A 22,145-nucleotide genomic window follows, 5' to 3' on the forward strand; every position below is an offset into this window, starting at 1 on the left:
TTGGGGTACTAAAGTTGTGTCAATAGCATCTTATTTGCGTCTTTGCACAAGTGGTTAAGAATGGCATTAAGCAGTATTTTTTGGTGAAATTAAGTAGTCCTGTCAAATTTGGGGTACTTGAAAATGGGTGCTAGCATATTTTAAAGTCGCAAAAGTGTACTTTTAAAAAATGTGAAAAACGCACCTGTTGCAAACACCTGCAATCCTAAAAACACCTGGCCCATCCTTGCAGACCCCAAAATGTCTATTTCAATATTTTTACACTTGTACCCCCACTTTCTACTTTTTTGTCTCCAAAATGAGAGTACTTTTTTGAGGTGTTCCTCACTTTTTTTAGGGTTGTTTTTGACGTAGTTATCCTTTGGGGGGCTGTCCCAAGGGTTCTGAATGTTTCCCCACCTTTGCACCCCAAAATAAAAAAACTTCACTTCTTTTCTCCTGCTATTCAGAGGCGAATACTGTTCGCCTATTACATTGCATTGACTTTCCGCGTACACTAAAAGTATTTGGGATTGAGGCCCCGATTCAGAGCCGGACACTCTGACAGAGCACTCGCTCTGAATCAGGGCCGGCCCTCTTACTATTTGGAGAGGCCTCCTGGCCGCTCGCATAGCTGTGGGTGACCACCCACAGCTATAGCAAGCGGCCAAAATGATGGTCGCGATGGTCAAGACCATCGCGACCATCGTGCTTGCGACAAGACCCTGCGGTAGGGTCTCGCTGCCGCAAGCCCTGGAGTGCTATCAGAGCCAAAAGCACTCCCACTGACATCACTAGTGATGTCAGCGGGGCTGGCCCCAGACGGTAGGCGTTCCCATGGGAATGCCTCCGTCTGGGCAGCCACGCCCACCAAAGGGGGCGTGCTGTCAATCAACATCGACAGCACGCCCCCTTTGGTACGAGACCCATAACAACGGCTTGGCCATCGTTATTGGGGTCTCACGCATGCGCACGATGGAGCCGCCTCCGTCGTGCGCATGCGCACTTGGGCAACATCGACCCGCTTGGAAGCGCTCAGCGCTCGCGAGCGGCTCTGAATCAGGCCCTGAATACGGAGATAAGTTTCCGACAGGCGAAAAGTCGCAATCGGCGATACTTTTTCACCAATCTCGGCTTTTCGCGTCTAATTGAATACGGCCCTAAGTCTGAGACACTGCGATGTCTCTGATCCTATTGGTCCCTATTTGCTTACATGGTCCAGGTTTACAACACGTGACCAGCTAGTACAGCTTGACCCGATTACGCGGTCCTTTTCTACAACACGTGACCCGCTAGTACAGCCCGACCCGCTATTACAGCTAAATACAGCGATATCATTGATCCTATTGATCTTCACCTGATCACGTGGTCCGTGTTTAGAACACGTAACAGCTCAATCGGGTATACTTCTATACGATCAAATTTTCCTTTCTGTTCACATTATTAATATTACTGGAACAATACAAATGTTTATATGTCTAGTAAATGTATTTATGAAATGATTTACATGTATTTCTTTTTTTATTTTAAAGATCTGTTTATTTTGGATTTTCAAAAATCAAGTGACATAAAAAATTAGAAAATGTTACAGGCAGATATCAATAACAGTAAATCACAATGTGCAATAGTTATATAAAGGTAACATGGAAAAAGCAAACTGGTGTGTAGATTCAGCCGCTAAACATACATGAGGGAAGTAGAACTATAGTCCCAGTTTGAATAACAATTGTATAACACTACAAAAATAGCCCATGAACAATATTATAATAGCCAAAGAAAAGTAAAGCAATACATATGGATATCTGGATCAAAACACAAAGATAACAGCAAAAAATACAAATATTAGAAAATAGGAGGGGAGGTGGAGGAAGAAAAAGAGAAAGGCAGCGTTGCAGTAGAATCAATGACGAGAGAATACGTGGTCAATATCAGGATGATGTACAGAGCATGTCCCCTGAGCACACATACTATATATAGGAACATCCAGGTTTACAATTGATCAAAAGGTAATACTATACATAAGAATTTCTGTATCAAGATAACTGTCTGTGTAAATACCATGAGGTAGTCTCAAACACCTTCAAAATCTGAGTTACATGTATTTCTACAGCTTGGTTGATTATGTTCTAAATAAGCTACAGCTGCTAATCATTTCAATTTACATAAGGGTATGAGGAAGCTGTGGGCTATTCCACAGGGAAACACGTCTAGCTCCCCAAGGACACTGTTTACTGCCTTTATTTGGACCTCATTTGATGACCTCCTGGGCCAGCGACATCCACCTTCCAGTTCTCTCTGTTCAGCCTTTTCACACACCATTGCCGCATTATTCCTGCATGCCATCGGGACGTGATCTTCATAAGAAGCAAGTCTGGTAAATCATTACTAGCTGGATATTAAACCGGATCACATCATTGAGGCCAATCATTTCTGGGACTTATCATTTATTACCCCACCAATGTATATTTGCTTTTTAAAATTTATAAAATGCAGCAATAGCATTTTTTAAATTTCTTAACCAAGCAGTATAAGAGTCTTAGGTTTCATTCTATGTTTTAAACTGTTATTATTACATGTATTTATCACTTAGTTACTTTAGAACAATATGTTATTTACTTCTCATATGATGTAATAATTTTTTCAGACATATTAGCGCTGTTCATTTTCTATTTCTACAATTATTTTGCATATTGGGAGGGTGAAATGGGGCAGACTAGATGGGCCAATTGGTTCTTATCTGCCGTCAAATTAGATGTTTTTATGACATCCTCCAATTGAACCAGCTGCTATAAGACAGCGCCGTTCTGATCTCGTTTTAATATATAGTTTTAATGTACCTGTTATTAATCATCAATAAGAATGATTTTCTCAGTATCCTACTGTATTAATGTAACACCCACTATACGGACAGTTCTGCATGTGGTGCAATATTATAGTCTCTTACCAGGCAATGCTCTTCAGGATCTTCTTTGATGCTTCACCAAGGTTGTAAGCTGGATACAGGCAAAGATATTCACCACTTTACATTGAATGATAGTATAGGTTTATTCACAAATAACAATCTTACAAAGTTCCATAGTTTCCATAAAAGAACAAATACAATTCAACAATTCTCAATATGATGCTATGCACATACAATATGAGTAAGAGATACACTTGGATCCTTAGGTCAATTTTATTAAGCTGGAACTCAGGAACAGTGGGCAGTGACCCTTCTTCAAACTGTGGGGAAATGGATTAAAGGCATAGATACAAGCAACAAAGTAACTATAAGAGTCCATCAATACCATAAAAATCAATTATTCCCTGCTAGTTTGTGCACAAAAAAATAGTTACAACCCTTTCACTGCATGTAAGTGGTGGTATGAGTTTGCGCAAAAGTTATAGACGATGCCCGGGTTAAATATGGTAGACGCTGTTATTAAAATCCTAGCAGTACTGCCAAATAGATTAGAGTGTGCTTTCGATGAAGTGACAATATTTTATTTCTCTAGTTTTTATTTCTCCTTCATGTACTCAACTGTTGTTAAACTTAGCAACTGAAAGCTCATTAAGTGTTTCCACTTACTCCTCTTTCATCCCTGTTGCTGTATTTATTTCTCCCTCCCTTGCCCTGACAGCTGTAAGATATTATAGAGGTATAAAGGGCGACTTTGGTATCTCCTAGTAGAGGTTATTTATAGGCAGCTCCTCTCTGTCTATTCTGGCTCCTCCAAATGAGCTAGCTTTTATCGGCAAATGACTCCATTGTCTCCGGGAGTTCCGCCACTGATTTAACCAGTCCCTCTGCCCAATGCCAGTCTCTCTTACCACTGTGGCTCTCGGTAGCTGAGAATCTAGGCTGTAGCGATGTTATCAGGAGGAGCCAGTCGCCCGCTGGTAACACATTCAGCGGGCGCCCGGCATATGAAGGTGCACCCCCTGCACTTCCCGTAGTTACGCCAATGGAGGTGGAGCACCAATCAGCGGTGCACCTTCTCCATGCAGTGCCCGGAGCGGCCGGGGGACAATGGAGCCAGGTGCCCCCTTCAGGGCTGGCGCCAGGCAGCAAATGACTCCATTGTCTTCGGGAGTTACGCCACTGATTTAACCAGTCCCTCTGCTCAATGCCAGTCTCTCCTACCACTGTGGCTCTTGGTAGCTGACATTCTAGGCTGTAGCGATGTTATCAGTAGTGAATGCAGAGCCCTATAACTGCTGTTTTCCTCACCAAATCCTCTGTTAGTCCTAGTCACTGAGGGGTGTATATCTGCCTTACCGGTCTCTAGCAGAGTAATACCCCGATGTCTATTTCTGGACTATCGTACTCGGCGTAGGAGATCTGGCAGGAAGGCTGACCCTGGTCTTCTCCAGTCTGCCCCAGCTCGACACTATACTTCTCACCTCTGAGTTCTACCGATACTGCTGATTGCGTGACGTGGAGGACAGTCACCAGAGGAAGCTCCGCCTGATTACACTCCCTCATTTTGCCCTGACGGCTCCAATCGCAGGGATGTTACAGGTAGGAAGCTCCACTTCTTTGCCTCTGTCCCATCTTTCCAGAGCACAAGACTGCGCCCCCTCACCACTGCAGTGCAGTCGGAATCCCCACTCCCCCGAGGTAGGAGAGACACAGGGCAAGGGACTCCTTCACTTAAACCACTTCCGGCACACTACTCACAGTAGCGGTGGCTCCTCACAGTACTCTCAGTGTGCTCCGGAAAGTAAAATCTTTCACCGCTGTCCCTGAGGTACGGGACGCTTAACACAGGAGCTCCGCTACACTGGTTTAAGCTGAACACACCAACGGCCCCCGCTAGTCCTCCTTATAACTTCCGCGTTCACATGCGGGGTTCCTTCCCGCCGACCGCACATGCCGCTTCAGCATCTCCCCCACATTGTTTATAGTTGGTCCTCTATAGCAGGGGTCAGGGAACTTTTTACCTTTTACACCAAAATATATTTAGATATGCCGACGTTACCCCCTTGATTTGAAAGGAAATCATATAGTAGTGCCCCCATATAATACCCCTGTAGTAGTGCCCCCATATAATGCCCCTGTAGTACCGCTTGTACAAGAAACCCCCAAAAAACTCACTTACCTTAATCCCCACTCCTGCATTCGCCGCCGTCCTGTACGCCTGGCAGCTCCTTGGAACTATGGGAGAGACGTCATGACGTCTCTCCCATAATGCGCATGGAGAGAGGCGGATGCTGGAATTCAGAAGAGAACTCCAGCCTCCAGCTAACGTGGCGCTGCAGGGAAGGGGCCGGGTGACACTGGTAATAACATCTCAGCAGGCGTCCGGCTTAGAGCCTCCCTGCGGTACAGCCGGGCATGTATATGAATCATTCTATATTATAGAATGATTCATATGCATGCCCGGCTGTCCGTCCATGACCCCCAGAATTTTCATTTTTACCCCATGTGGGGTAATTTACCCCTGTTCCCTGACCACTGCTTTATAGGGACAGCTCTCCCCTACTCTGGGAGCACATTCTGGCATCTTGTGTCGCGTGCCCATCGGCTCTCTAGGATGTTAGTTTATTTAAATTGTTTGAATTAGGGACCTCATTCAGAGTCGGTCGAAGCGGCCGCACGGTCGTACGGGAAAAGGGGCCGGATATTAAAATGATTCCCTCGCAAGTTGCGTCCCTAAGTTTGGATCGGTAGCTGGCCGACCAAGGGGAGGAAGCGGTCGGAATTAAAAAAAATACGCCCCCTTCTCGTACGCATTGCACGTCATCTCCGGGCATATAAGGATTAATCGAGACCATCGGGAACCATCGAAACTGGTCGTAGAGCTTAAGGTTGACCATACCCTCTCTTAAGCTCTACGATCATGTCCGTGTAAAAACCTCCCATGTCACATGTGCCATGATGCTACTTTTTTAATTATGCACTCCCATAAACCATATGCACTCCCATAAAACACTCTTTGCATAATTAGGCATGCCTGCGTTCGAATCTCCGCTCCCCCGTTTTCAAGCACCTTCCCCTGTTACCACACACAAACGCCTCATTCTGTCACTCAAACTACCGACCTGGCTGTGTTCAAGGAGAGAGAAATTTCTGATCGTAGCGGCTAGTTTGCGCACGCGCATTGCGAACTTTACACATACGCAGTATAGCAAACATCGGTTGCGTACGACCGTGCGGCCGCAACGACCGACTCTGAATGAGGTCCTAGGTGCCTACTATACATAAGAGTTGGGTTTGCAGTTTCATATGCTCTTTGCTCCTAAGATTTAAAGTGAATAATCACACAATGCCTATTCATCCATATATAATATTTTCTGCTAGTGCAGACTAGCGTGTAGACAACCTCCAAAAGTCAAAAATTCAATGGAAATTAAGGGGCATATCCAATTAGCAGTGTTTACCCGTTTTATAAGTTAACACAGGCAGGCACAATTTTTTTGCTACTAAATTAGCAATACAAGCATATGTGTTAACTTTCAATAAGTTTTAATGCAGCTTTTTTACTTGCAACCCCTGAGTAGCTATTTAAACTTGAAAGTGAATACTTAGTTAACAGATATGGGGCAGATATATGGGAGTGCTGTATGGATTGCAGTTAAGGGTGGCGAGAGGGGGGAGTGGGTACTAATTACCTGGGCCCGGAGTTGGGGACCTGAGTCCACCGCCGCTATCCCCCCCCCCCCCTCCCTCTTACCTGTAAGCAGCTCAGCACATGCTGCTGTGTGCTGGGCTGCAGTGGGAAACCAGGGGCAGCAGTCTCCTCTCCTATGCCTGTGGCGGGAAGCGATCACACTGATCACTTGCACTTAAAAAATATGGGCTAACTCTCAGTAATGGCGCCTGTGCATGCATCTCGCAGGCTAATACATACATTAAGATACCATATGTTTTTTATTCTCTTTTCTCCTGCACGCTTTCTAAATTGTACCTGTGTAACATTGGATCTTTCATGTAGAAGACATCAAGGACTCTCCACCATTAATCTGGCTGCATAAATAATAAGGTATTGGTATTATAGTATATTGAAGACTGGACATCTCCCTATTACATGTAGTTTTGCAAATTTTTCCTTTTCTTATATTGCTCACACTAACCCAATCACCCACAGTGTCTGGGACACTCCAGAAATTTAGCTAGTTCTCCCAGACACCCGGAAGAATAGTCGACCCACCTGAATTCTGCTAAGTACCCCAATGAAGTGTGTGGGACAGGGACATAATAACCTGATTTTCGGTGAATTGCGTTTAAGCCCCACCTCCATCATTAACTGATGTCACATATTGGAGCATTGGGGGACAGGATGGAGATGATGCAAATCTAGTCGCCATGCCCCCTCCCTTCCACACACTCCCCAAGTTGGGACCCTGAACTTATCACACCGGGATCTCCCAGAGGGGAACAACAAATAGTATGTATCTATAATATTGCTTACAGGTGGGTCCCCGCAAGAGAGCGTAGAAAAAGTAAAAAACTTTTTGGGGACACACTACATATGAATTTAAGTTATTCCAATTTTAACTTTTATTAGAACTATATTAAAAATTTCAATATTACGGAGAAACCACTAGAGGGTATGTCCCTTAAATTGACTTGGGTATGTCCTCCCCTTGGTACAAAATATGTTATATGTGCTACTTATTTCAGATATGTTATTGGATGTTGATGAGTCTGTATAAACACAAGCAATTTAGCACAAGTGTTCAGTATAAGAAATATTTTGCCTGATGTAATAATGTTGCATTAGCGTTCATTTCGGGAAACAGTCGGGAAGCCGGCGGACGCAATGCCGACCGCCGGCTTCCCGACTGCTAAATCCCGGCAAGGGTTAAATAACAGGCATCGAAATCTCAATGCCTGTCATTTTACCTATGCCGGGAGACCGGCGCCCGGCATCCCAATTGAAGGGATGCCGGGCACTGGGTGCGGACAGCCGCGCGCGGGGGGGACTTAGGGATAGGCACCCCCCCTGGAGGTTATGGTCAGGCTAGGGGAAGGGGAGTTAAGCACCCCTGGGGGGAGGTTAGGGTTAGGCATCCGCACAGGGGACTTAGGTTTAGGCAGCGGGGAAGGGGGGTTAGGTTTAGGCACTTAGAGGGGGGATTAGAGTTAGGCACTTGGGGGGGAGGTTAGGGTTAGGCACCCCTAAGGAGGGTTAGGGTTAGGGGGTAGAATAGGTTAGTTTAGCCTTACCTTTCGACGTTCAGGATTTCCGAGATTTGCATAGATACTCTTATATTTTCAATATCCACTGGATGTAATAGGATATAGGATTTACTTCACTGTTACAACATTTTCATTTTCCACAATATATTACAGTATTAACAGTGCTGCAGATTTTCAAGCATATGGGTTTTCATATTGCAATTTTTGTCAAATACTCATGCCCCAGTGTTGATTAGTGTGAGCACACAAATTAAGTATTGCATGCATTTGCCAATCAAGCATAGTAATCAATAATATACTTCATATACAGGCACATGATTAGTGTAAGCATAAAAGTTCAGCAGTGTATTTGCCAATCGAAAATAATGATTATGTTCATATACAGTTACCAAATGAATAATAGTGTAGAGAAAAAAAGGGGAGTACCACCAACACGCAGGAAATAAATTAATTAACGCATACACTAGCTATTGTTTCATATTCAACAGTATTACTTTTCTCCTGTGCAGGGTCGCCTATCTCTCCCCTATATATACCTTAATCTATGATATTGCAATAATCAGCTTCATCAACAAAAATACAATGCAACAGTTTAGATTTTCTTTATCTTTAATGGTGATTGATTACAATATTTCTTGCGTTTTGACTGTAGCAGGCCAAAGAAGGCGTCACGTGACTCATGAGCTGCTCACATGATGCTTGCTTCCATTTCTGGCACACCCATTGTAGCCAGGTACAGTCGTCCACTGCAACCAAGCCTCCTGGTCAGTGATTCCATAGGAGATGTGAAAGCCTCTAAATTAGAATGAATGAAAGTGTTGATTGATCCTAGTTTAAAATGTGGGGAAAAACCTAATGTTTCTATAATGATTGCATAATAATTTATGAATTTTGAATGTTGCAGAAAACAGTGTGAGTGAGGAGCTGTCCCGCAAAGTAAGAGTGTTATGCTGGGTCATGACGACCCCAGTTTACTTGGCGTCTAGAACTATTCATGTGAAGAACTCTTGGACTCGTCACTGCAATAAGATTTTATTCATGAGTTCCATATCCAGTGACAGCTTCCCAACTATTGGTTTAAATACCACAGAAGGCAGAGAACAGCTCTACTGGAAGACTATCCGAGCATTCCAGTATATATACAAACATCATTTTCATGAGGCTGAATGGTTCCTAAAGGCAGATGATGACACCTATGTTGTGGTGGACAATTTAAGGTGGATGCTTTCTAACTACACACCATACCAGCCGATCTATTTTGGCAAACGCTTCAGACCTTTTGTCAACCAAGGCTACATGAGTGGAGGAGCCGGTTATGTACTGAACAAGGAATCCTTGCAACGCTTTGTAGAAGGATTTCAGAAAGGGGTTTGCACTCACACATCAGCTGTGGAAGATATGGAACTGGGTCGGTGTATGGAAAAGATGGGGGTAATACCTGCCGATACCAGGGACTGTGAAAAAAGAGAGACCTTCCACCCATTTACACCCGAGTATCATATGACTGGTCACTTCCCTGTGGGCTCTTCTTATAATCACTACTGCTTTTATCCTATCAAAGAGGTGAGTAGGTCATCACTATTATGGGGTAGTTACATTCTCACTTTTTTTTGTTGATCATTGAACAGGTTATGGCACAGAATGTAAAAGATTGGAGTATATTATATAGACACATCTCATGTTACCCTATATTGTAAGCATCCACTTCAAAGGCCCATAATGGGGCTGATTCTGAGTCACACGTCACAAAGTGGCTGTAGATTTGAACAGCAGCGGGAGCCTGATGTATTTTACCGTATGCCATAATGTGTGTATCTGTTCAGCTACTGCTAGGGTCCGTGTATTTGCAAGAGGAAACCAGTGCAGCCCATTGATGATGTTACGTTGGCTTCAACAACAGTCATCATTATAATCGGCACTTTTACCTTCCGCATGCTAGGTGCAGGAGATCTGCCAGAAACAGGGGGCGTCCCTTCCCTATATGCATGACTCAGTCACGCCAAGCTTCTTATACTGAGTCCATGATACTCCCATAACACTCACACAAGTCAGGGTGGCTTTGTTTTATCGCATTGTCACCACACAGTTCTCAACCCAAAATGCCCTATATCATGGAGAGACAGATCCGACCAAGTTGCGCAATTTGCATTTGCTCCTGCACTCTATGTGAGAACTCGCCATTTGTGTCCTTGCACAGAGATCCATGCATCTCACAATCAGCCCCAATATGTGTGTAAGTCCTCATTAATATCTTATGAGCTCTGAAACAATGCTTTAATTATTCTGAAACAATGCGTTTGTCATTATACTAAATTACATATTTGCAATAACAGGAAATAATTTAATTGTGTCAACATACAAAATATTTAGCATAGACTGGTTGGCAGCTATTACAGTTTGCTAATATTGACTTGCCGGTGTTTATACAGTCTCAACAACATCCAATAACATATCTGAAATAAGTAGCACATATAAGATATTTCGCACCAAGGAGAGCGCTCTCAATATTGCAAAGATACTCCTATATTTTCACAGGATGTAATAGGATATACTGTAGGATATACTTCACTGTTACAACATTTTCATTTTCCACCATATATATTATAAACAGTGCTGCGAATTTTCAAGCATATGGGTGTTCATATAGCAATTTTTGTCAAATACTCATGCCCCAATCTTGATTAGTGTGAGCATAGAAATTCAGTAGTGCATTTGCCAATCAAGCATAGTAATCAATAATATACTTCATATACAGACACCTGATTAGTGTGAGCATAAAAGTTCAGCAGTGCATTTGCCAATGAAATTTTGTTGCCACCATCACCAAAGAGCTCTCTAGGGACAGTGGTAAGGGATACAATATAGATTACCAAAAGAGAAATCTCAGAGGTGTTAACCTCTTGTTAAATTGAGAGAAGTGTTAATAAGCGAAATCCTGTTAAAAACATCAGAAATTTGGATTATCAAGCACCAACAGGTCACAGTTGAAAGATTTACCATCATGTTGAATATTTTTTGATAATTCCACTCTATTAACACCTTGATATTTTACTTTTCAGGGTCCCCAGTGCTGCTCAGACCTAGCCATATCCTATCACTATGTTAATGCTGAACTCATGCACACATTGGAATATTTTACCTACCACCTGAGAGCATATGGATACGCGTACCGATACCAGCCCCAGGTACTGGTAGACGCAAGCAGACAACCAGATTACGGTGCAAATGTGACTGAAACATCAAGCGTTTCTCCAGTACAAACACTCTCAACAATTCCTCAGAAATGAAAGCAATACTGTGTGATATTTGTTCCCGATATCATGTGCAATACACCTGTGTGACATTATTTATATTCCGACTGCTGTTTGTATCAGGGTTCTTTCAAATCCAGAGGAGATAACAACAGCACTCAGGATTTGCATTAAAACATGCTGGTCACATGTTCATAGATATAACACATCAGAGCAAACTGTAGGCCAATGATAAAAAATAGTATTCTGTAAAGCCAGGTACACACTATCCAATTACCAGACCAAGCCGGTGATTGGCCGATTGGCATAATTGGATAGTGTATATGCAGGAGCGTTAGCCGATAAATGGCTTCAAACTCTCCTGCAACTAGAGTGTTTATCTGATCAGCATACACTATCTTTGTGTACCCAGCTTTAATCTAAACCAGTGTTTCATAAACTCATTCCTTATGCTGGTCATACACGCTGCAATTATCGGGACGATCCGCCCGATATCGGCGGATCGCCGCGATAATTGTAGCGTGGGGGGGCGACCGAGGGTTAAATAATGCTCGGTTGGGCATGCTGGATTGTCCAGCATGCCCGTCCGATGCGATATTTCCCGGGAAACTGTCGGCCGCATCGGGCAGTGTATGCCCAGCGCAGCCGACAGACAGACATTTCCTGTGTTCCTGCCTACGGAAGGAACAGGGAAATGTCTCCTCCCCCGGGGGCGGAGCGCGGATGTCGGGCTATACACTGTGAGATTTCTCTCACAGTGTATGCCGCGGACATCTGCGGCTGGCAGCCGGCCAGATAAAATGTCTGTCGGTCTGACAGACATTTTATCTGGCAGTGTATGCACAGCATTAGGGAGCACTAACAGTTCATGGTTTCCAGGTCTCCTCACAGAATCACAGGTGAAATCATTAGCTCCAAATGTGGATCTTTTAAAATGTGTCTGGCAGTAATGAATACACCTGTGCACCAACCAGTGGTGTAACCATGGGTGTGGTTACTATGGGGCCCGGGCTGCCTCCAGGGCCCTCCACTCCACCAGCACCTAGTAGTCATGCACGTGTCCGAGGCATAGAAGGAATAAGGGTGGCACCTGGAATTTGTAGTTTAACATTTACTGCTCAGACTCTGAGCAGTTAAAGATAAACTACAAATCCCAAGAGGCTATGTGTAAGGATCTGGCTAGGCAGCTAATGAGACCAGGGAGAGTGTGGCTGCAGGTAAGCCAGCACAGCAAAATGCAAGTAGCGGGGATGGTGTACAAAGTCCGTGGTGGGGGTGGGTTGCAGTGTCCAGAACATTATTCCTGTGTGCAGCCAGCTGCCAGCCTAGAACTGGACTAAGGGCACACAGCTCCTGCACAAGACAGACCAAGCTGGGGGTGTGGGCTGCTTGAATGTTCAGCTCATGGAGCCGCTGAGGCTGAGCTGCAGTTTGCAGAGACATGTAATACTGTAGCAGCCAGCAGCAGCAGGCATGATCCTGTCGTTTCTCTCTCCCTGGCCACACTACACCCTTTGTAGTCTGCACATGAAGCAGTATGTTCTCCATGGCCTGATTCACCCAGGTAAGTGGCTGCAGTGACTATTGGCACCTTCCTGTGCCTACTTTGGGCAGAGTCTGGTGCTGTTTGTCCTGGGCATTTCCTGCACGTGTATGCAGGGGGGTGGCAAGGGCTTGGTGCCCTGCAGTGTGCCAGGCAGCTCTGCTCTAATCATTGCTCCCTACTGTAGACTGTGCCATGGGGCCCACAAAGTTCTAGTTACGCCCCTGGTACCAACTAGGAAACATGGATAACCATGCACTGTTCGTGATTCCTGAGGAATGAGTTTGGGAAACACTGGTCTCAACTATGCTACATTATACTTTTATATAGTTTTATTAGCACAACCAAATGTGGGTCTTATTCTGAATAGCACACAGGCCCGAATGTATCTACCAAGCTTTAGCAAACCACAACAAATATACACAGTTTTGTGTGTCACTGGGATGTATTTGGGATTTTTTCTCCATCCGTGAAATGGGCATATATGGGTGTCAACTGGCTGTATGTAACGGAAAAGAGTCATCTGGTGGAAGTGTCTCATTGGTGTGTAATGGGCAGGGAGCCAGTTACACCATATTGTGTCATGTGTATGTCAGTTGTTACTCTGGCACATAGCATCAGGCCCGGCGACGGGGGTACAAAGGGTACTCCTGTCCCGAGCCTCAAGGTTTAGTGGGGCCCCAAGGTTGAAATGGGGCTATAGTGCCGCCAGTGTAACCTTCCAGTCCCAGCGTGACACGCCCCGGGATTTGACATTGATGCCGGGGATTTTCTATGTCTCCCATCCTTAGTATGCTCCAATCTCCTCTGGAAACTGGCAGGATGGAGAGCCGGCAGCTGGCCCTTGCAGGGGCTGAGAAAGTAGCTGCTGTTGGCTGTGTCCTGTCATTCATCGTTGTGGCTGCAGTCGGTAAGGAACATACACACACACCCTCAGAGACATCATTGTTGCCAGCCCTGCCTAGCATGGGGCACATGTTAGCCTATTTTGAATCATTTAGGTGTCTTTTGCAGCCGATTTGCACTATTTATCGGCCGTTATAATAAATACGAATCCTTAGTAAATGTTGAGGTCCTATTGATGTTATGGCAAAAGGCTGCCGAGTTGAATCAATGGTCTATTTGATCGAAAACATGTTATCGTCCGATTATCAGGTGTTCTTGACCAAGTTTTAGTCATCGAATGGAGCAAAGTCGGATGATTTTAGCATTTAGTAAATGATGAATATGCATTTAACGGTTGATTATGCAGCATTGATTTCATTCCAGCTTAGTAAATTCATCCCTATGAGTGAGTCATGACAACAGAACCCACAAGTCTCTAATAAAGAGCATACCACAATCTAGATAATTATAATGTTATGTATTTCATAAATTCAAATTTTCTCATATAAATGAGACATGAATCAATCACATACACAGAAAACTAAAACTAAAAAATTTACATAAAATAAACATATGAAACACTAATAGGCTTATCCTCACAATTGTAAAAATACAATAAATATAACTGCACCTCTTAATTAGGAACAACACCTCTGCAGTAGGTGTTAAAAATATACTGTAGTTGTTACTGAATGAATGAAAAGCATGTAATTATGACAATTCTTTGAATAACCAAAAATAATTACAGAAAAATGACAGAAAAATAATATTCCATCAGAATACCCCTGGGAGGAATTCCTGTGAGCAACTGATAAAACTATAACTGACAGATGCACTAGTGAGCTCATACAGTCCTCATAATTACAATAATCAGTTCAAGTGTTGGGGTGGAAATGGTTAAACATAGTAGGTACTGTATATTTTTGCAGATTTAAATTTATTTATTTATTTATTTATTTATTTTTTTAATGTACTGTAGGCAGTTTTAAAACTAGACATATAAATTAACACCATATACTGTAAAGGCCTAAAAGATAAAATTTTCACACTGAAAATTTTTATAAATGATATCACTAAATAAATAAGGTTAAATATTTGTATTTATATACAGTACACAGGCAAAAAAAAAAAAAATTAGGGGTGTGCACCGGCCACCTTTCGTGGTTTGTGTTTTGGTTTTGGATCTGGATCTTTCTTCGTGTTTTGGATCTGGATTGATTTTGCCAAAACCACCCTTCCGTGTTTTGGGTTCTGGGTTTCGTGTTTTGGATCTGTATTTTTTTTTAAAAAAGCATAAAAACAGCTAAAATCACAGAATGTGTTGGTTTTTCTGCTCCTATGCTATTATTAACCTCAATAACCTTAATTTCCACTAATTTCCAGTCTATTCTGAACACCTCACACCTCACAATAGTGTTTTTAAGTCCAAAAGGTTGCACCGAGGTAGCTGGATGACTATGCTAAGCGACACGAGTGGGCGGCACAAACATGTGACCCATCTAGGAGTGATACTGCAGTGGCAGACAGGATGGCAGTTTGAAAAACTAGGCCCCAAACTGTACATAATGCAAAGAAAAAAAAGAGGTGCAAGATGGAATTGTCCTTGGGCCCTCCCACCCACCCTTATGTTGTATAAATGTTGTATAAACAGGACATGCACACTTTAACAAAGCAATCATTTCAGCGCCAGGGTCTGCCACACAACTGTGGCTGAAATGATTGGTTCATTTGGGCCCCCACAAAACAAGCTGGCAATTAATCTGTCCCTGCACAAACTGGCTCTACGGAGGCAAGATATCGTCCTCATCCTCCTCATCCACCGATTCCTCACCCTCTTCAGTGTTGTGTACATCCTCATCCTCACATAGTATTAACTCGTCCCCACTGGAATAAACCACCAGAGGTCCCTCTGTACGTTCTGGAGTTGATAATTAATTTTTATGAACATCATCTTCTCCACATTTTGTGGAAGCAACCTCCTACGCCTTTCTCTGACAAGGTTCCCGGCTGCACTAAACACTCTTTCGGAGTACACACTGGGGGGGGGGGGAACTCAGGTAAAATAGAGCCAGTTTGTACAGGGGCCTCCAAATTGCCTCTTTTTCCTGCCAGTACAGGTATGGACTGTCTGACATGCCTACTTGGATGCTGTCACCGATGTAATCCTCCACCATTCTGTCAATGGCGACAGTATCATATGTAGTGACAGTAGACATGTCAGAAATTGTTGCCAGGACCTTCAGTCCGGACCAGATGTCCAAACTTGGTCCTGCCTGCCCTGCATCACTGCCAGCGGGTTGCTTAGGATACCTAAGTTTTTTCCTGGCAGCCCCAGTTGCAGGAGAAAATGAAGAAGGAGCTGTTGACGTGTCACGTTCCGCTTCAGCTGACAGTGTGTTCACCAGCAGGTCTTTGCACCTCTGCAGGCTTGTGTCGGCCGGAAAGAGAGACACCACATAGGCTTTAAACCTAGGATCGAGCACGGTGGCCAAAATGTAGTGGTCTGATTTCAACAGATTGACCACCCTGGAATCCGGGCAAAGCGAATGAAGGGCTTCATCCACAAGTCCCACATGCCGAGCGGAATTGCTCCGTCTTAGCTCCTCCTTCACTTTCTCCAGCTGCTTCTGCAAAAGCCTGATGAGGGGAATGACCTGACTCAAGCTGGCAGTGTCTGAACTGACTTCACGTGTGGCAAGTTCGAAGGGCTGGAGAACCTTGCACAACACGAAAATCATTCTCCACTGCGCTTGAGTCAGGTGCATACCCCCTCCTTTGCCTATGTCATAGGTGGATGTATAGGCTTGAATGGCCTTTTGCTGCTCCTCCATCCTCTGAAGCATATAGAGGGTTGAGTTCCACCGCGTCACAACCTCTTGCTTCAGGTGATGGTGGGGCAGGTTCAAGAGTGTTTACTGGCGCTCCAGTCTTCGGCAGGCAGTCGCTGAATGGCGAAAGTGGCCAGAAATTTTTCGGGCCACCCAAAGCGTCTCCTGCAGCAGCAACAGCAGCAGCGGCAGCAGGAGGCGTAGCAATGCAGGATCTTCCGGAGGAATCCCGGATAGGAGAGTCAGTCATGCCAGTGACATGGCCTGCAGGACTACTTCCGATCCTGACTAACGAGGAAATTGACGAGGAGGGAGTTGATGGTGTGGTTTGCAGGCGCTTGGATACAACAGGACAACGGGATTTAGGTGTCCCTGGACTGCTTACGGTCTTAGCCAAAGTTTCTGAACTTGACAGTAACTTTTTAAGAACGTGCTGCAGGTGCCGTATAAGGGAGGATGTTCCTAGGTGGTTAACGTCCCTACCCCTACTTATTCCACCTTTACATATGGCAAGACAGTTGTTGTCCGGATTTGGATAGAAATATTGCCAGACCAAAGAGGTGGAATGTTTGGTCTTCTGCCCAGGCATGACCGTGATGGGCTTTTTCATCCCACGGACAACAACTGACTCCCCCAGAGCCTGATTTAAACAAACCACATCACCATCAGAATCCTCCTCGCCAACTTCCTCCTCAGCGCCAGCTACACCAGTATCCTCATCCTGTTGTACTTCAACAGTGACATCTTCAATTTGCATATCAGCAAGTGGACTGTGGGTGCTCCTTTCAGCACTTGCAGGGGGTGTGCAAATGGTGGAAAGAGCCACCTCTTCCCGTCCAGTGCTGGGAAGGTCAGGCATCGCAACCACCACCACACTTGGACTCTCCTTGGGGATTTGTGATATCTTCTTAGAACGCACAGTTCTTCGCTGTGCTTTTGCCAGCTTAACTCGTTTGATTTTTTTAGTGGGAGGAGGGCTTCCATCGTCATGTGAAGCTGAACCACTAGTCATGAACTTAGGGAAAGACCTTAGCCATTCCTTGCCACTCCGTGTCGTAAATGGCATATTGGCATGATTTCAGATGATTTAAATGTTTTTTTCAAGGTCATTTTCCTGAACTTTGTCATTTGGGATTGTATGTGCCCTCTACTATGACATTGGGCATCGGCCTTGGCAGACGACGTTGATGGCATGTTATCGTCTATGTCATGACTAGTGGCAGCAGCTTCAGCACTAGGAGGAAGTGGTTCTTGATCTTTCCCTATTTTATTTTTATCGGAGAAAGTTTGGTCCTCCATTTATGTTATATTGATATATACGTGCGGCTAAGGCGCACACAAACACAGAAAATATTTTTTTATTTTTGTTGGAGACTAGTGCACTTTGTGGGTTACACCACCCTTTAAGAAATGAGCTAGCCGGCCCTTTACTTATGGGACACAGGCGCACGCTTGGCGCTGCTCCTTTGTTGATGCACGAGCAGCCACAGTGCACACAATTCACAAACACAGAAAATTTTTTTTAATTTTGTTTGGACTGCCCTTTGGGGGTTACAGCACCCTTTAACGGACAAGCCAACTGGCCTTTTACTTATGGGACACAGGCGCACGCTTGGCACTACTTTGTTGATGCACGTGCGGCTACTGCACACACAATTCACAAACAAAAAATATATTTTTTTATTTTGTTTGGAGTGCCCTTTGGGGGTTACAGCACCCTTTAATGGACAAGCCAGCCGGCCTTTTACTTATGGGACACAGGCGCACGCTTGGCGCTGCTCCTTTGTTGATGCATGTGCAGCCACAGTGCACACAATTCACAAACACAGAAATTTTTTTTTTATTTTGTTTGGACTGCCCTTTGGGGGCTACAGCACCCTTTAGCGGTCAATCCAGCTGGCCTTTTACTTATGGGACACAGGCGCACGCTTGGCACTACTTTGTTGATGCATGTGCGGCTACTGCGCACACAATTCACAAACACAAAAAAATATATTTTTTTATTTTGTTTGGAGTGCCCTTTGGGGGTTACAGCACCCTTTAGCGGTCAATCCAGCCGGCCCTTTGTTTATGGGACACAGGCGCACGCTTGGCACTACTTTGTTGATGCACGTGCGGCTACTGCGCACACAATTCACAAACACAGAAAATATTTTTTTATTTTGTTTGGAGTGTACTTTGGGGGTTACAGCACCCTTTAACGAACAAGCCAGCCGGCCCTTTACTTATGGGACACAGGCGCACGCTTGGCGCTGCTCCTTTGTTGATGCACGTGCAGCCACAGTGCACACAATTCACAAACACAGAAAAAATATTATTTTTTTTTAGCACTTGGGGGGAGCACCCCTGACGGACAGAGCACCCCCTGGACAACACTACAGCACCCCTTTAGGACTGGGACACTGCACAGGACTTTGGAGTGGACACAGCCCCTATGGACAACTGACTGCACAACACAGTCCAGCCAGCCCCTATGGACTTTGAAGTAGTGGACACAGCCCCTATGGACAACAGCAGCACAGCGCAGCACAGCACTACACTACACTACACTACAACACTACACTACACAGCCCAGCCAGCCCTAACTCCCACCCTCCCTCTACACTGTCCACAGCCGAGTGAGAAAATGGCGCCGACGCGGGTACCTTATATAGGATCCAAAACCCGCGAGACCCGGAAGGCGGGATAATGACGTTTTGCCTCGATTTCAGATCCGAGTCAGGCGGGAAAAGTCGAGCCTGACTCGGATCGGCTTCGGATCGGGGGACTCGGGGGGGTTCGGATTTCAGAAACCGGATGCGCTCACCCCTAATATATATATATATATATATATATATATATCAGGCTTGCCTACCCTCCCGATTTGGCAGGCAAGCCTCCCGGAAGCCGACATCACTCCCTACCCCCCACAGAGTTAATATCAAAACCCCCGCAGCGGGGGGGCCCGGTGACGCGATTCACTCTGAATCGCGTCATCGTGGCACCGCCCCGTTTCACAATGACGAAAATAACGGCATTGTGAAGAGGGGGCGTGGCCACGATGATGCAATCATGCGGCTCCACCCCAAATGTGATGTCATGGCCGGGCACGCCCCCCGATGTTAGCCGACAATCAGGAGGGAAGGAGGGAACTGATTGTTGGCAAGTATGCATTTGGACATCATTGATGTCATGATCTGTTGCAGAACCACTCTCCTAGCAGTGGTGCTGCTTTTCCCTGTGGTGCCTTCCAGCACATTCCAGCTGGCCTACTCCTTTGGCCTGTCTGTGATCCTATAGCTAGGGTTGATTGCCTGATTTTAGCAGCTGTGGGCTGCATCTGTGATTTCTTTATTGAAGCCTGCATTACAGTGCTTCCCTGAATTATTGAGTCAGAGCCTTGGGGGTAAATTTACTAAAGTGAGAGTCTTTAGAAGCGTGTTTTAAAAGTGATGTTGCCCATAGCAACCAATCAGATTCTAGCTATTATCTTCTAGTAGAAGGTGCTAGTTAAATGTTAAGTAGAATCTGATTAGTTGCTATGGGCAACATCACTTTTAAAACTCTCTTCTAAAAACTCTCACTTTAGTAAATTTACCCTTTGGTCTCAGACTCTCTGTGTCAGGCTCGCTTACCTTGCTGGATCTGCTCCTAGTACTCCTGATCTCATTGTGTTGCCATCAGACGGCTCCCATTGTCCTCCCGCATACCTGCCCAGCATCACCTCAGCATTCAAGTTATTTTCCTATACATCTGCATTCCCCAATGATATCTGGGACATTATTGTAACTTTCTTTCCTATTAACTATATATTTGCTAGTGCAATCTGGGGCATTACTATTAATACATTCCTGTACTGTACATCTACAGTCCGTAGTGTTATTCGGTATATTACTACCATTCTCCAGTGCAATCTGGGACATTAGTATTATTGCATTCTTTATTTATTGTGGACCCAGTTAACCTAAGATGTATACTGTAAGTCTGCTCACTCTGGTTTTTGCACTATGGCCCTGATTCAGAGCCGGACGCTCTGACCAGAGCGCTCGCTCTGAATCAGGGCCCACCTCCATTAATATGGAGCGTCCTCCTGGACGCTCGTATAGCTGTGTGTCACCACCCACAGCATATACGAGCGTGCAGGATGATGGTCGTGATGGTCTTGACCATCGCGACCATCGCCACTGCGAGCAAAATCCTGCGGTTGAGTTTTTCAACCGCAAGGCCTGGAGTGATTTTGGCTCTATCAGAGCCAAAATCACTCCCACTGACATCACTAGTGATGTCAGTGGGGCCGGCTTCAGACGGTAGGCGTTCCCCTGGGAACGCCTCCGTCTGGCAGGCACGCCCCCGGCACACCCACCAAAGGGGGCGTGCTGTCAGTCACCATCGACAGCACGCCCCCTTTGATGAGACATTACAAGCGAAGGAAAGTCCTTCGCTCGTCGCGTCTCGCGCATGCGCACGACGGAGCTCCCTTCATCGTGCGCATGCGCAGTGCAGACCATCGACCCACTTGCGAGCGGACAGCCGCTCGCGAGTGGGTCTGAATGAGGGCCTATGTCTTTTGTACCTTGTCAAATACCATTTCTGAGTTTCCCTGCATCAGGTTCCAGTTCTGATTTTTCTGTTTCAGGTTCCAGTTCTGATTTTTCTGTTTCAGGTTCCAGTTCTGAGTTCCCTGCATCAGGTTCCAGATACGAGTTCCTGCAGTGCTATCTGAAATCCTGTACCTGTATTGCTCTAGCATCTATACCAGAGACATCCTGACAACTAGCTCCTGTTTCTGGATGTACCTTCAGTATTACACTTATTTAATCCGGGACTAGTCTACGAGACTAGATTGTCATTGACTTTGTGTTATCTGTGTTCTCCAGCCTATTTACGGCTCTGCACTGTACCCTGTGTATCTGAATAAACCTTGTTTGCTTTACTCATATATTTGTGGTGATACTGAATCCTTCAGACATGCACACACAAGAGAGTTTTCATTTGGAGTCCTGACAATTGGGATTTATCTAGTACTTAAGTAACTTCACGTTTTGATTAAGAAAATTCTGCATCAGCTATCACAGAGACTTGGACACGATGGCCATCATAAGTGAATCATATAAAGAACTCTATATAATTTAGTTCAGTTGTGCTAGAAAATAATGGTGCTCTTCAGTCCACTGCAGCAATTTGTTGTCTATTGGTATATGCAAATTATTGCATTTTGACCATTTTCTAAATGGTAATTTTCTAGAGATTTTATGTCTGTCAATAGTTGAGCTTATTTACATGCTTTGAGAATTGATATTTATTTAGTAAGTCATTTTCTTGTTTATGAAAATGTAGTTTTGTTTGATTACCATGGAGAGAAGGTGCAGTTTTGTTCTCTACTGTCTGTCTGGAAATTATAGAAGTACAGTGACATTGGTGCATAGACAAATATTGATTCATGGAGTATAACCCTTAGGGGTATTATTAGTGCAAATTTTTAGAAGTGGAGATGTTGCCCATAACAACTAATCAGATTCTACTAACATTTATCTAGCAAATACTAGAAGATAATA

The 22,145-nt window shown here is 44.7% G+C and overlaps 1 protein-coding gene across 4 annotated transcripts in view; it reads left to right on the forward strand.

Moving 5' to 3' along the window:
* LOC148534645 (glycoprotein-N-acetylgalactosamine 3-beta-galactosyltransferase 1-like) overlaps nucleotides 1-21,410 on the forward strand; it is a 65,518-nt gene extending 44,108 nt beyond the window's left edge. For 3 of the 4 annotated variants that reach the window (XM_088465920.1, XM_088465922.1, XM_088465921.1), the window contains exons 3-4: nucleotides 9,009-9,667; nucleotides 11,164-11,414. In XM_088465920.1, the coding sequence (XP_088322046.1) occupies nucleotides 9,009-9,667; nucleotides 11,164-11,391 (887 nt within the window). In that variant the 3' untranslated portion in view covers nucleotides 11,392-11,414. Of the gene's footprint in view, nucleotides 1-9,008; nucleotides 9,668-11,163; nucleotides 11,415-21,253 lie in introns of those variants that run through there. The other variant, XM_088465923.1, reaches the window with a different exon arrangement.
* Nucleotides 21,411-22,145: the final 735 nt, after the last annotated feature.

The sequence above is a fragment of the Taudactylus pleione genome, unplaced genomic scaffold (assembly GCF_031769625.1).
Source record: "Taudactylus pleione unplaced genomic scaffold, aTauple2 ptg000065l, whole genome shotgun sequence".
Taxonomy (NCBI): Eukaryota; Metazoa; Chordata; class Amphibia; order Anura; family Myobatrachidae; genus Taudactylus; species Taudactylus pleione.